Raw genomic sequence first — 15,773 nt, 5'->3', positions numbered from 1 at the left:
GGGTGACTTAAATCATGAGGAACAACTGTGTGAGCACAACTTGGCTCAGAGATGCCTTGGGGATATTCTGGACATCTCACCGTCCTGCTGTGTGCCCTGTCATGTCCACCAGTCCTGTTCATGGGTCCCACACACCAAATGTCACCATTGAGGCACTGGAGAGCTGCTGAGTTCTGCCTTTCGTGCCTGCAAACACTCACAGTTAATAAGCCTGGCAAGTGGGTGGGGAAGCAATTTCCAGCCAGCCCTGTATTGTATCCAGCCATTATACTTGCGTGTGACCCCGCACTAGGCTCTTAAATTCTCTTGTCCTCTGGACAGAGGCAAAGATGAATTCCTGGTACACAGAAAACACATATCCCACATCATCCTGTTCACACAACAACAAGCTGGATGGCATAAACCAGCTTTTTCTTGGAGCTCATCCACAGCAAAACAAGAGATCAAGGAGAGAAAACCCATGACTCCTGGTAGGGAACAGCCAAGACAGCCAGGAGCATCTCACCTCAAAGGTGCTGCCAGACAAAAGGGCTGCAAAAATCTGAGCCAAGGCCCCCACAAGGGGTTGGCTGCTGGTCTGAGAGCCCTTGGGGAGTGGTCACACTGCAGAGCAGGGTAAGCAGCACTGTGTACTTCATTTAAGTGTTTTGTCATACCCAAGGACATGTTTTTCCTTTTATTGCTCCTGCAGAATACTGACACATGGAGCAGAAACTTTTCATTCTGAGTTCTCAGTTTGCTGGGGAGGGTCCAAACAGTAGCATCCATCAGTGAAAATGCTGCCTTTCTTTCCTGTTGGTCCCTGCACCAGCCAATATTTTAGATCTACAGCAATTGATTTTGCAGGATTGTCCCTTCTGGCCCCAAACTCCTACTCATCTGCCATAATGTGACCAGCCCAGCCCAGAGCAAATTCAAAGCAAGCAAACAAGCAAAAAAAAAAAAAAAAAACCACCCAACAAAATAAGCCTCACTACACCATCCTTACGAAGAACTGCTCTTATTGTCTAGCACAAGACGTGTGATGCATTTGATCCTATAGAGAATTAATTCTGAAAATTGGTTTGCTGTCAAGTTTATCTTTGTAAATGTGAGCAATTTTTACTGACACACCCATTTGGATATTATTTTTTCAGTGAAATTCCAGCAAGGCTTTCCTTATGTCACCATAAATCTTGGGAAGCTTTCCTTTGTAGTAAAACCTTTGTCACAGTATATTTGCAAAACTGTTGTAATCGATATTGCAGAAATATATGAAGTATAAACCAAGCAATAATTGTAAAGCACCGATTACAAAACACTTTCCTGTCTTTTTGGATGCCTGAAGCACATTGCAAAACTGTATGGATGGCACAGTGAAGGTCAGGCATGTTGACACATGAACATTTTAAACACAGAAAGTGCTGTTAGAGGTGGTTACTTGTTGAGGTCAGTCTCCCCTGTTCCTTGGCCAGACACCTGCACTTACTTTGTTTGATGAAACAGCCAGAGTTACCTTTCTGATCAACAGCAGCACCACACATCTCTTTCCATCCTTACAGTTTGCACAGGCAGATCTGTTCTTTGCTGTGGCACCAGGTTCCTTCCTCACATCCATTTTCTTCCGTTTATTCTGATTGTGCTGCTAATGAGACACCTTTTTCCTGACCTGTGGCCTCCTGACTGCCTCATGCAGCCCCTGTGATGTTAAATTAAATGAGGCACAGCAGCAAGCAGCAATCAAACTATTGAAAACAACCTGTGCAAGCTAGGTGGGCTTCATTAACAACTTTTCATTCTGGGCAGGACAGGAATGAAGGCAGAATTGGGGAGCTACCACCACTGATGTTTGCCAAGGTCAGAGCTCTGTGCTAGAGCTGGTGTACTGAAACTGAGTGTGGGAAAAAACCAAACCTGTGTCTTTGCAGCCATAGTAATAAAGGAAGAGCTGCTTGTGTTTCTTGACTTAGATTATCTGTAACTAGTATCAAGATTTTCAAAGATTAACAGAGATGTTAACAGCTGTTCAACATCTGGCAAGCCTAGAAATTAGCTGGCAAGAAACAAGAGCTTAAATGGTGCTGTTCTGAGGAGCTGGTGGAGGTGTTTGTGTGCCCCAATAGTTTGGGGGCAGAAGTCACTGTAACAGCATAGAAGGAATTAAATTAAATGAGCAAGAGACCATGAAAAGAGATAATTGGGGGAGTTTGGAAGGGAAGGGCTGTGGAAGGGGCTGGGTTTATTTGAAGAGCTCATCAAGGAGGGACTTAAAATGAAGGAGCAGGAGCAGACTCGGTCAGTCCCAAGGGATGATGGAAATGGGAATTTAACAGCAGTTCATGGAGATGAAAGCAGACACTGGTACTGGAGGCCAGAAACCTCTGTGGCTTCTATTCATGACCTTCTTCATCCTTCAGTGATGCTTTACTACTTGCACTGTAAGGACTAATTAAGATTTTGTTCCACTACAAGAATACCTTAGCTTTTCCTAATGCCTAACTCACATTATTAGAAACTTAGGATTATAAAACTCCAGAAGTGTTTGCTAATCCATGAATTAATCTATCCAAAGTGGCATGGCTTTTTCTGCTGTGCATCACTTAAAAGTGGCAGTCACCATTTAGGCAGGAGCACTCTGCAGACTGAAAAGGGTGGATAATGGGATCCACAAAGTAATTTGACTCTTGATGGGGAACATGAGTATCCTTGGCTGGCTTTCACTTGGGGCCCTACCAGACAGTGTGGGGAAAAATCCCATGGTCTCTAGGTCCTGAGCAGCACAGGAGTAGAGGGTGCAGATAACGACAAGGGTATTCTTGGAGGAAATGTGTGTCCTCTTGTGTGGAAGAAATGCCACAGAAACATGCAATGAAAGCTTAGTTTAAATGCATCTGCTTCATGGCAGGTACCTCACTGAACACATGGAAGATGTGGTCCCTGTTGTAAATCACTTCTGTAGGTAGATAAAACTTCTGCCTTCCGTTAGAAATGTCCTAGTGTGAACTGTTTGTGACAGAACAGTTATCTGAGTCCTTCAATCCCTGTTTTCTTGGAATCTGGAGGACTTCGGGGGAGGTTTTTTTCCTTTCTCTTTTTACTATGATGTCTGTTTCTGTAGAAGCCATTCACATGCTTGGATGGCTGGCATTCATCCTGAACATCCCTCTGATGCATCCTTTTGAAAAGCATCATGGCATGGGGGATTGAAAACATTTATAATACATTTATAATACAGTTCCTGCAGACATGTGTGGTGGGGGTAAAAAAGGCAACTTCTTCTTTTTTGGTTGTCATGTGATGCTAGAAATGAAGTAGTTCTAATTGCTTCACAGTCCTAAGGCAAAGTCTCCCATTAGCAACAGCTACTGTATATTAAAGATGTAATGGCAAGCACTTGAATAGCACTTTCTGTCTTCAAAGTACTTTGCAGACATTATTTACTTCTGAATTAAGGGTCAGTTTCTGTCCCTTTTAACACTTTTCTAATGAGATAAATGTTCAATCTACTTTGAGAAAGGGATAAAGCTCCTGACTCCAAATTCTACACTGAAATAGGGCTGTGTACTGCTCGTTTGTTTTCATGGTGTAAAGTGCTCCCAAAGGACATGCAGCTGGTAATACCTCTGCTGGTGGAGATCTTCAGACTGTAAAATCAGGTGCCTGTAAAGCTTCTGCCTTCAAACAGCTGGTGTGGGAGGTGGGTTCCTACCCAGTGCTTGTTCAGCCCTGTGCTCTGCACACAGTGTGAGGGGCAGGGGTCTTGAACTGGCACACACATGAGTTCCTGGCCCTGGAGAAGGCTGGGGATGCACATGCACCAGCAGCTTAGTCCCTGTGTGGTGAGGAGCCATTGTCAGACATCTCTCATCCAGCTCCATTTCAGGGAGCTGCTGTGCCCAGGATCAGGGGAACATTCCTTGCAGAAGATGAAGCCATGCAGCATTCTTATCATTTCCTATCAGTGCCCCGTAACCAGTAACTCACAGGGAAGCTGGTCCAGTTGACAAAGACTGGGGTCCTCAAGTTGGAAATGTCTCTGAATGACCAAGTCTGGAGGAAGAGAAGGCTCTGTCATGTCACTGGTATCATTGACAAAACACCCATTGACTTGGATAAAAGTATGAGGATGCCCAACAGTGCTGACTTCTGATGTCATCTCTGTGGTTTACTTTGTTTTGCAAAGACGCTTTTGTGCTTGCTCTGTATTCTGAATATTCAGGTCATTCCTATGTACAGAGCCCCTATTTGTAATCAGATTGTGGGGTTTGTTGACCCTCTTACAGACAAATTGACTAGCAAGTCACACTGATCCTTCAATATAGGATTTAATAAAAGCCACAAGAGAAGGAGGAGGGTTGCTATTGTTCTGCCCTCAGTGCTGCCAATCAGTCCCTTGTTTTTCTGTGTCCATGTATTCAAATGCTGTGTGAACCAACAGGGCGCGGTCAGGAGGCTGGCGAGGGGGCAGCGAGAGGGTTAGCTGGATCCTAGCTAGAAATACTTGTGCAAGTCAGGAAGAAGGCATGGAGGGAAGGAAATTAAGTGGAGACATCTGTGTGGCTTAGCTTTCAGCAGCTCTGCCTGGGGTAGGGGTGGGAGAGTCATGCCTAAGATGACATAACATATTTTGTCTTTCGTGGGTTGGAAACAGAGGAAACTGCGAAAGCGAAGCATGGTGTGTGTCACGCATGGTCCAGGCATACCAAGTACATAATGGAGCAGTGTCAGTGCTTTCTGTTCTGCCTTTCACACCCCAAAGTGACTCTTCAAGGCAGAGAACTGAGGAGAATATGATATGGTCCAAAAATTGATCTTGGACTTTTTTCGCAGACGACTGAGCCAGAGGCCGACTGCTGAAGAATTGGAGCAGAGGAACATACTGAAACGTAAGTCCTGATTCTGCTGCCATTTAACCTGAAGCCAGATAATTTGGGTTAGGTTTCATATACATTTGTTGTTTTTTATGAACATCAGCTATTCTCTGTAAGCATCACTGATAATAAATAAAAATAATAAAGGGCATCGTAAGTGCAAATAAGCATGAAAGTCTGTAATAACATCTAAATCTGCAGAAACAGTTCTTTCAAATCAGAGTCAGTAAATTTACAAGAATAAACAACCTAAGGGGAAGAAATCCTAGGTCTTGAATGACATTCCAGACAGAGGGTCAGACATCCTGAAAAGCCTCCTTTGTGCAGCACTTATGTAGATGAACATCCCATTGTAAGTTAGTAAGGACATTAGGGCATAGCTCGATTAGCTTTCCTAAAAATCTTCACAGCAATCTATGCTAGCTGGAGCCTTTATTCAATTTAAAAAAGAATCCAGTATGACTCAGGGTTATTCCCATGAAACTCTCCCTTTAAATCAGCCAAAAATTTGCTGGTAGATCCTCAGCCTGTAATTTTTAAAGGGACAAAATACCACTCAGAAATCCTGAACCAAGTTAGTAGATACATTGCCACTGACTTGAAGGGAAGCTGGACTGAGTCCAACTTTCATAACCTCATGAATGAACAGGAAGAAAATTACAGTTTCTTTACTTGCATGCAAGTGTTTTGAATATTAAAAACAAAAAAAAAATGTTTATCTAATTATTGTTGTTACTTTGGAAGCAGAAAAACAACAACAAACAAACAAGTTCTTCCCCTTTTAAGTTAGTAAATGCATATTTCCAGGAAAATTTTTAAAAATTACTACAGAAAAAAGTATTCCAAAATGGTACCTTATACATAATGTCTCCTTAGCTAGGTCCATAATTCACCTTCTCTTGTTCAAATAGCTGCATTGTATAGAATCATAAAAATGTGGTAGCAGAAGATAATTCTCCGAAAATCAGCAGAATTCATTTTTCAGATACTTCAAAATCTTAGCAGATTAGTGATAGTGTTAGTGCCCAGCAGGGTCTTTTCATCTGTTGATGTTATTACACGTAGCAGTCAGAGGGAGAGAGGCACCACTGTGAATGCCAAGAGGAGAAAAGACTGGACAGCAGAGCAGGGTGGGCAAGCCTGAGGCTGCTGGAAAAGCCATTTGTTTGGGACCAGCCCTCTCTTGGTAACTGTGCTCCTCATGTCTGCTCTGAACTCTGGTGACTGGCTGCTGGAGGAAGAACCTGGGGAAATATTTGGCGCATCCAGCTGTGATTTTCTCCCGGGGTGTAGCAGAACAGCTGGAGAAGGGGGACCTGCGACGTGACTGATGTCAGGCTCATGCACAGAGAGACAGAGGCTGATTTTCTGGCAGCTCATGTTGTCATCCTGGGACCTCTGAACAAACACGTGTCAGGCACCACCTGGTGCTGGTGCATGACCAGCAAACACTGCCCTGGCACTGGGGGAGGTGGAATCTTGGGCACCTGCTTTGAACCAGCATCAGCAGAGAGCAGCCGGGTGCATTGCAGACATTCCTAAAGGTCACATTGCTGAGCACAGCAGTCACAGAGGGCCCTAAAGGTGTCTTACATTTCAGAGGAGTTATCCCTTGAGTAACACCAGTTTCTTTTTTAATTGAATAAAGGCTTTTAAATTACATGGATGGTTGAAAATATTACCGTGATTCCAGAACCACATTGTATTTCCGAAATGGATTTTTTTATAGCTTGCTTTAGCAGAGATCTGCCCCAAACATGTGTGTCTTGGTAAACAAACAGCTTCCTAATTAGAGGAAAGAGTAATGTGGTATTTCCAAGGCATTCCAACTTTTGGTGAGCCACAGCAGGAAAGAAAAAAAATAAATTTGTTACATAATTTTAAAAAGAAAGCATAAACATACTCTACACTTAAGTAAAAATAAATATTTTCTGATTTGTATGTCATTTTGTGTCATTTCTCTAGACTTCTGAAAAGGAGCATTATAATAAATATAATGGAGTGTAGGGAAAGAGAAACTCAGGAAGTGCTAATAAAATGAGTGTAAATTCTCTGCATAAGCAGGTCAAGCAATTTGCAAAAGCCCAGCCCAAAGCATGCACAAACACAAAAGAAAACCTACCAAGCTCTCAAGTAGACTAAACAGGGCTTTCTCTGCAGTTAAAGCTGAAATCTCCGTGATGAAAATGTCATGTCTGGTACTGTGATGTGCCTATTACACGTGTAACTGCATTACTGCCCATGCTGATGGGGAAAAATGAGGCAAAGTGTGGTTGGATAGCCAGTCTTTATACATGAATTGAATGCTTCCTAGGTCTGTGCTGCTGCAATAATTATGAGTTATCTTTACAAGGGCAAAGCATCCATTTCCCAAGTTCTGCTACTTGCTGATGGCAACAGTGAAATCACAGCAGCCACAGGAAGGAAACAGCAGAGACAGACAACTGGGTCTTGTGGGACCTCCTTCACTGAAGTATGCCCCAGTCACTGACTCATATTTAGATCAAGGGCATGGAGTGGGAGGAGTCCAGGCCTGCAGGGTTATTTTGAAGACTAAAGAACACTTTGCACCTGTACTTGCTGTCCAAGGGTGTAGGGAAAGATGCCTCGATCCCCTGTCATGCACCACCCCTGTGCCACTTCACAGGTGGATGAAAGTAATCCAATTGTCAACCTGGCACATTTAGGGTTGCATAAATTTCTCATAAAAATTATGGTTAGGTGGGTTCTGAATACCTCAAACAGTACTGGGGGACATTTCACACTGGCACAAGATCAGGAGTGAAAATTGCACCTACATCACCCTGGCACACAGGTTTAGAAAAACAGAGAATCTCCTGAACACCTAAGATGAAATAAAGCATCTGTTCTGTATCTTCACAAGATTGGCATGACTTAACTTCAAAGAAATAGGCTAAAACAAAGTCACTTTCTAGTTTTGAAGGAGAATGTATTCCTGTTTTCCAGCTTTTACCTGCCTGAAGTCTTAAGCCTGGCTGTCTCTGAAAGTGGGTGGTTGGGCTGAGAGTGAGGAGAAGAGAAAAACATCAGATGCCAAGGACAAAAATGAGTAGCCATTACTAAGTTTTATATAAACTCCTTGGCTGCTTGCAGTTCTACCCTGACTCTGTGTGGATTCTCTTTAGTTAGTGCTGTGTCTGAAAGCAAGCATTTGCAGGACCAGCTCCTCCAAATTTGAGACACAAAGGGAAGAAAAAAATTGCTAGAGAATCAATTGCCGGAGGAGTATCCAGCCGAGTAGGGGCAGAAACCACTGAAAGAGGAAAATCATATTTATCAGTGTAGCTACTCCAGTGATTGCTTAAAAAGACAGTTGTAACTCCCTGCTGTCTTGTGTTCTTTTTAGTCCCTACTGGTTTCCTTCCTTCTGAAAATATAAGCAGTATTTTTGGTAAAATGGCACTTAAAGATCAGAAGTGTAGTGTGAAACATCATAACATCGGCAGGTTCTTTGTCCACTTTGGTGGAGATTTCCCAGTCCTGCTGAAGTCAGTGAGCAGTTGCGATAGCACTGTCTGTCCTGAGCAGTGAGACACCTGGTTTGCAGCCTAGCCCTTCTTACCTTCTCAGAGGCTTCTGTGGGCTCCAAACCTTAGGTCTCATTTCTGTGTGGGGAAAGCCCCAGTTTTCCAGTGAGATTGCTGGTTTGTGCTCTCATAGCTGAAGAAGCTACAGCTGGTGGGTTGTTCCTGCTGCTCTGCAGGAGGTGCCTGCTCCAACTGCAGGATCAGCAGAGAGGAACGTGGGATGCCCCCTTGAGTTTAGTGCAGTCCAAAGTTTAACAATTTAAATCAAAGCACCTCTCCTCAGCTGGCCTTTGAGGTCCATAATGTCCCCTGCAGAGAGTCATTCCTGCCTGAGCTAGTCCTAGCTGAGCAAAAACTCTCTCCCAGCAGAGGCACAGAGTACTGACTGGAAAAGCTGATGAGTTGTGTTTGCTCTCACCTGTTTTGTGCTGGCATGATGGGAGTAAAGAGTGTTTCAGCCATCAGTGAAGCAGTGGAGACAGATCCTAACTGATCGAGAAGCTGAGTACCTGGAAGCCTTGGATTTTAGTGACTTTTGGTAAAGGTCAATGCAAAGACAATGCATGACAGCCTGCTCCTAAGTTGAAGAAGAGTTAGTGTACTCAAATGTGATTGAACTCTTGAGGGAGAAGAGTTGAGGCATGCCCTGGTAAGAACTCGTAGCACGTGATCTTTTGGCTTAATGTTGAAAGTTAAATGACCTGGGATGAACTTTTATGCTCCAGTGTGAAACTTTGAAGGCTCGTGATGGAAGGACACACTCTACTTAACTCCACTCATGCCATGGGAAGTTGCACAATTTGTCTGGCACCTCTATTCCAAAGGTTTTTTTCTATTATCTCCAAAAAGTAGCTGCAAGAAATTATTCTGCAGATGGAAAAAAAATGTATGTGTTTCTTTTCCAACCACTGACCTTGCAGAATCCAACCCTATCGTAGCTGAGCCCCCTGAGGCCACCAGGCCTGTGGGCAGGGAGATAACATTTTTTTGAAGAGCTGGCTTGCTGCCCAGCCCTTATAAAAAGTGACACACATGAAGAGGTGCCAACACAAGGAAAGGAAGGAAGCTGTAGATGTTTTATGAGGCGTGTGAAGAAGCGCAGTAGCTACAGATCGAGGATGTTCACCCACCCCAGAGGGACATACTGTGCATCAGAGAGGTCCTGAAACATTAATACACTTACTGATGGAAAGGCTAATTTTGTTGCAAACAGTGCATGCCTGATGAGTCCACACTCTGAGATCCTTGTAAATCTTTTACAGCCCGGAATGAGCAAGAGGAGCAGGAGGAAAAACGAGAGATTAAGAGAAGATTAACACGTAAGGTGAGAAGCAACTTTGGTCCTATTATGACACTACTCTAAGTTTCTCCCTACTGCACAGTTGTTTGCCTTTTTCCTTTTCTTCAGCACCATTTTCAAAAGTAGAGTGTGAAACAAGTCTTACAAAAAAATCTTTAAAAGAAATCAGCAATGTTGCAGGGTGTAAGTCCATGGAGAGCAAAGGAAACCACTTTGCAGGCTACTGCTGGTAACATTTGAAACAGGAAAAAAGAAAATCTAGTCTTCATAACTGAAGGAGGTTTGAACAGTGAAGGATAAAGATCAGCATTTACAAGGACCAGTGCTTCTTGTAAGTGTAATGGCTTCTGTAGCCATTACAGAGAACAAAGTTAAAGCAATGCTGATTTGAAAATTCCACCAAAAAAACCCCTCATAAAACTGGAAGCTAAACATTTTCTGGAAAGGGAGGTTGTGAACTGAGGCATTTAAACTTAATAGAGACAAGCATTTATGAAAAAGTATATAGTGCAGAAAACAATCTTGTATTGGCAAGGAAGGACAAACAAAACAGCATCGCTTGATTCAAAAGTAATTTACTCTTAAAACTGAAGAACAGTCATTTCAGATGTACCCATTCAGTTTTGCAGCTGGCATAAATGTCTACAGATGCCCAAACATACACAGTGAACAATCCATCCTGCTATTGCAGATTAACTTTCTTCCAGCACTGACATATTTCCTGTCTCCAATGGTAAAGAAAGCCCTCTAAAAACTCACATACTTGTGAAGCAGCACCATTCCCTTTCTGTGCAATTTTAGATGGCTTCATTTTTTTGACCTATGTGATCACAGCTTTCATGGTATAAATATTAACAAGGAAAGGTCTCTAAATATATGTGGAAAGGTTACATTCTGAGAACTGAATTGCTTTCTACCATGGTTAAAAATCTCATGCCTTAACTCTCAGTTCATGTAAATAAGTAGAATTCTTGGTGACCAGTGGGAGGATACTGCTGTTGTCTGCAGGAGCTAGAGAGCCATAATATTATTTGTAAAACACTTCTATTCCTCACCACGATGACAGGGATGATTGTGCATTCCCTCTTAGCACTGCCTGAAAGAAAGGATCCTAACTGCATTGCAGATGTTTCATGGGATTGAGGCTCTGCGCAAAGGCTGGAAATGTCATTTTGCCAGGCTTTCAATTTCCCTGTACATTGAAGGGTAAACACGTGCAGGAATCCAGTGCGGAGCTTGATGCCATTTGAGGAGCAGCTGTAATAGATACAGAGCAAAGCTCCCCACACCCAGTGTGCTGCCTAAGGAGTGAGGGCTTGCTGACTGAGCCGGCACCGTTGCCACACGGTTCCCATCCTTCCCATCCTTCACTATCCTGTAGGAAGAGTGCAGAGCACAGGAGTCATCTGTCACAGGCAGAGGCCACAGCTCAACTAAAGCACCCAGGCTGCCACTGCTTCACAGCAGTGTCTGCTCCCTAAAACCTCAGCAGTTATCTGGGACATTTCTTGCTTTGTCTTCTTTGCCCTTTTGTGTAGGAACAACAGGGAAAGCAGCATCAGTCCAAGGCCCTGGCATTTAGCTCTTTACTACCCCTGTTCCTGGTCACAAACCTTTTAGTCTTCTTTTTGGCTTCCTCTCTAGTAAAGATTTTTCTCCCCCACATTTCTGAGGTTGATAGCAACACAGCTTAACATTGTTTGCTTTGGATCACCTTTTTAAACTGTTGTAAATTGTTCTAGTGACACATGTAATTTTAATGAAAGAACTGCAGGGGTGATCTAACAACAGATTTTGTTCTCACCTACCAAACATATCATCACAAAAGCTCAGAAATCACCAGAGAAAAGAAGTGAATAAAGTGTGCAAGTGTTTTAGATAACAACTAGAAATGCCAACCACTGAGTGAATCCTGCAAAAATAGTTGTTATTCCCCAGCTGTTTCTTTCATGAGCCTGTCCCAGATGTGTCGTTGTGTTTACAGCAGAGTGGCAAGCTCCTTCTGTCAGTTTGTACTGAAGTCTTACTACCAAAGGATTTTAAACCCCAGGTCAAGCAGAAGTTTAATTGAGCACAGCAAGTGTGTTGCCCAGCAGCCCTTTCTGTTTGCACTGAATTTTCAAACACACATGTGCCCGCAGGGTAAATTCAACATGAGGAAACTCTGCCGTGTTGCCTCTTTTGGAAATGTGTGTAGTTGGGATTTAAGAAGGGAAGTGGGTTCTGTAGAAGCCGCTGATGAGACTTTTGACCTTGCCCTACAGAAACTGCTACTGTCCTCAGTTTTTTTGGTGGCAACATTCCAATTCCAAGGGAAGAACCCATTCCATCCATAAAAAAGCTATTCTTAAAATTCCGTCAGCACTGACATTTTGTTACAGTGTTATGATGATAAGTTGTAACATGACATGCTGTAATAAGTAAGATTACCTTGCGAGGTCTAGATGCCTTATTAAAGTGAGCAATAAATATCCGGTTGAATTCATCATTTGGACAGGCAATTTCTAAAAAAAAAATAACATTATAAAGAAATCAGGTGACCTATAGCGAGCTGCCCCCTTTTGCATTTTCCATCCTCTCCAACTCATCTGGTTCCACATTAACTGGGGTGAGGAATAGCTACCATTCAAATAACAAAGTGAAGGACATGCTGTTGGCTAAGTTTCTCAGCAGCTCATGTCCCTCCTGCCCAAGGAAGGAGAGTGGAAGCATGTTTGCCTGTCACCTGGGATGTCCAGCCCCCCGTCCTCTCTCCCTGCCCTTCGGGCCCACCGAGCGCCTTTGGGCACGCGGGCTTGCGTCATTGGAGTGGAGGCACACGTGGATTAGGGAGGCTTTTTCTCTGAGCACTGGTCTTGTCCTCCAGCCCATTCAAAGAATATTAATGTGCAGAAGCCCTCTGGAAGTGTTGCAGATGGGTCACATCCACAGGGAGATCTGGGCCCCCGTGAATTACTACCAAGAGCGTATCCTCTCTGAACCATGACAAACTTGGCCAAGGACCAAGGCAATTAACATGAGCCTCAATGTCCCCTGAGGACTTCCATTACAGAGAGAGACTCGTAGCCTGGATTAACAGAACATCTTACAAATCACTTGCAAGGTGGAATAGAACTCTTTTTTTTCCTACCTTCTCTTCTCTTAAATGGCACCATGCTTCTCAATCCCCAGAGCTGTTTACTGCTTCCTATCCCCCCACTGCCAATAGCTTATTTTTCTCAGAGGTCTAGCTCCAAAAGGAAATCTCTCAGAGCTGTAATACTGACTGTCAAATTGAAGAGGTGTGGCTGTTTCTTAAATTCCGTGCCATAATCTGAAATCTTTGCTCCTGTTAAATTCTTGCCCCAGTTCAATTTAAATGCTCTGTTCACTGGTGCCTCTCTGGGAAATGTCTCCCCTGCTTGAAGATGTTCAAGCTTTTCTTTAACTGACCTTCACTGGCTTGCATCAGCAAAGGCTGTTGAAAATAATGAACTCTTGAGAGAGGTGGGACTCATCAGAGAGAGGTGAGAGAAAGGCAGCAGGGAGCAGAAAGGTCAGAGAGGAAGAAAAGGTTGGTGGCTAATTTAGATAAACTGCATTTATAGTCAGAAGGAAAGGTCTTCAGGGCATTTTCATCACGTCCTGCTCCTAAGTCTTTACTGCAAAAGGTGAGGAGCAAAGGAGGGGGAGGGGTGCTGCTGGTTAGGGTTTGTAATTTGTAATTTTTCAGTTTGTTTTCTTGTTTAAATAACAACTGTAACATTTTAATGAGGAAACAGAGCAGGCAATGATGGCATGCTAAGATAAGCATGTGACTGAAGTGGGGGCAAACTCATCATTTTGCATTTGACTAAATCCCAAGACCAGACTGGCAACAGTAAGTCCCCCTCCACTTTACCTGGTGGGAGTGCTTGGGTTTGCTTCATTTCACATGCCACGGACAAAGGGGGATGTATTAAACCTTCCTTTTCAAATTGCCTTAGTATCAAAGCCTGGAAAATGCCCATTTTTATGTACTAGTGCTCCAGAATATACAGAAGAAAATTTGACCAGGCATGAGGGTCCTGTCCTCATTTACTGCTCTTACATTAATACAAATCCATTTATTTTGAAAGGGAATTTTACCCTGGTTCACACTCATATAATTAGTCACTCACCATAGAATTACCCTGCTCCCTCAGCTCCCAGATCTTCACAAATAGATAAATAGAAATGTAAATGCCCAGGTATTGCACACAGAAAAAGTCCAGACATAGTCATGCCCGTACAACCCTTTGACATGAACTGAAGCAAATTTAAAAGGGTCAGTAAGAACCCCTCTCCCTGCTTGGAGAACCACACCTTGTGCAGACAATTTCATGGTGCCCTTGGCCGTGTCCTTGTCCTGTAATTTCTGAATGTGCCCTATTCTTTCTGCCTGTTAGAAGAGCTTGTTCTCAGGTGCTCCTTGATAAGGACTCTGCAGCATTAAGCAGTTTAGACCCAAGAGACCAAAGCTCACAGGTCATAAAAATAAACTGCAAGGTGAGATCTCAGATGAGCTGTGTCCTCGGCATGGACACACATTGAACTGACACCTGCAGTGGGGCTGCTTACAGTCAGTCCTGCAAAGCTGGTTCCCCAGCTATTCAAGAGTTAAGGGAGCTCTGGGCAGCCCAAACATACTGCAAGACTCTCACACCTAGAAGGTCACAAGAAATCTCTGCAATGCTATGAGAAGAAGGCAGAGAAAGTTGTTAACCATTCCAATAATGTAGCCTTAATTAATGGCTTTTAGAAAATTACTTAGCATGGTTGTCTCTCTCGTTACACTTAGCATGATCAGATTGGCACTTTGGTTTAATGTACTGAATATATTTTGTGTGCATGTATTTATATATGGAAATATATGTAGATTTATGGCTACACATGAACTATGTGATACCAGCCATGGATTTCAGCACTCTTTCACAGCAGGAGCACTGGCACAAGAGTCAGGGCATCTTTTTTCCATCCTCATTCCCTTCCTCCTGAGCATCTCACAGGCAGGGCATTAGTGCAGCTCTGCAGACTCTCCACATGAGGTGTTTGAGCCCAGTTTGTGTGTGCATGCTCAGGGATGCTGGTGTAAGGAGAGCAGCCCCACTGCTGCCTCCCATCACAATCATCTTTTCTAGACAGAGAAGAGGAAGAAAAGCAACTGTGCCAAGAACAAGCACACAGGCTTACAGCCAGATGCTGAATAGGGTAGTGGAGCTCCACCCAAGTGCTGAAGAAAGGAGGGATTTTTCACCCTTCACTTAGTAACCTGGCTGTTTTAAATCTTAATTCTCCCTGGAAGATGAAATGCAGGGAACTGAGATACTTAATTTGGAAGAAAGGTGGATTCAGGGGCATAAATAATGTTGCAGAATAGAATCTCAAGCCTTTTATTAAATATTTAGACCTTTCACCCTTCACAAGGGTAAAGTATTTCAAACACATCTATTTTTAGTGAGTGGGAAGAGCATGATGCACTGTAGGAAATTGTTATCAGGATATTTTTTTTCCTGATGTATCCTGGTTACAAATGTTCTACTCTAACAGTGAAACTTTTCAGCTCATCTACAGCCCCATGCACACATTCATGTAGCCCCTTCAGAAACGATTGTGTAATTGCTTTTGACATTCACCAGCATGCTGTGCATCCAAGGAGAATTGATCCCTGAAAGCCAGCTGCTGTCCCTGCCCATGTAACTGGCTGTGTGACACGTGTGCTATCAGGACACTAATTTAGGGGGAGTTTTTCACTGTGGCTGCCTATTCTACTGTGGAATTTGAAAGAAATACTTGAAACAATGAAGATGCTTTCCCGACATGATACAATCCACCACTGCCATTTCTTTTGGCTTGTAGTATGCAACATAAAATTTTAATAATCAGATATGGTGTGATACAAACCACAAATGTCAATAGATACAGTTAAAAGTTCAATAAGCACTAATCATGCTGCCTGCCTTTTCTGGAGGCAAGGACTGCAGAACATCAGAATGGTAAAGAAAGTTGGTTTTCACCTTTTGCATGTAATTCAGGGCAGGAGCCACTCCGTGCCTTGGCCTAACTCTTCCTAGGCAG

General features: G+C 43.3%; 1 protein-coding gene across 8 annotated transcripts in view; it reads left to right on the top strand.

Annotated features, from left to right (window-relative positions):
- Positions 1-15,773, top strand: part of PHACTR1 (phosphatase and actin regulator 1) — a 325,876-nt gene that overhangs the window by 299,296 nt on the left and 10,807 nt on the right. For all 8 annotated transcript variants that reach the window (XM_059472153.1, XM_059472144.1, XM_059472178.1 and 5 more), the window contains 2 exons: positions 4,810-4,865; positions 9,661-9,722. In XM_059472153.1, coding sequence (XP_059328136.1) covers positions 4,810-4,865; positions 9,661-9,722 — 118 coding nt within the window. The remainder of the gene's footprint in view (positions 1-4,809; positions 4,866-9,660; positions 9,723-15,773) is intronic.

The sequence above is a fragment of the Ammospiza nelsoni genome, chromosome 1 (genome assembly GCF_027579445.1).
Source record: "Ammospiza nelsoni isolate bAmmNel1 chromosome 1, bAmmNel1.pri, whole genome shotgun sequence".
NCBI classification, from domain to species: domain Eukaryota; kingdom Metazoa; phylum Chordata; class Aves; order Passeriformes; family Passerellidae; genus Ammospiza; species Ammospiza nelsoni.
This window is presented reverse-complemented; position numbering and strand designations above follow the sequence as displayed.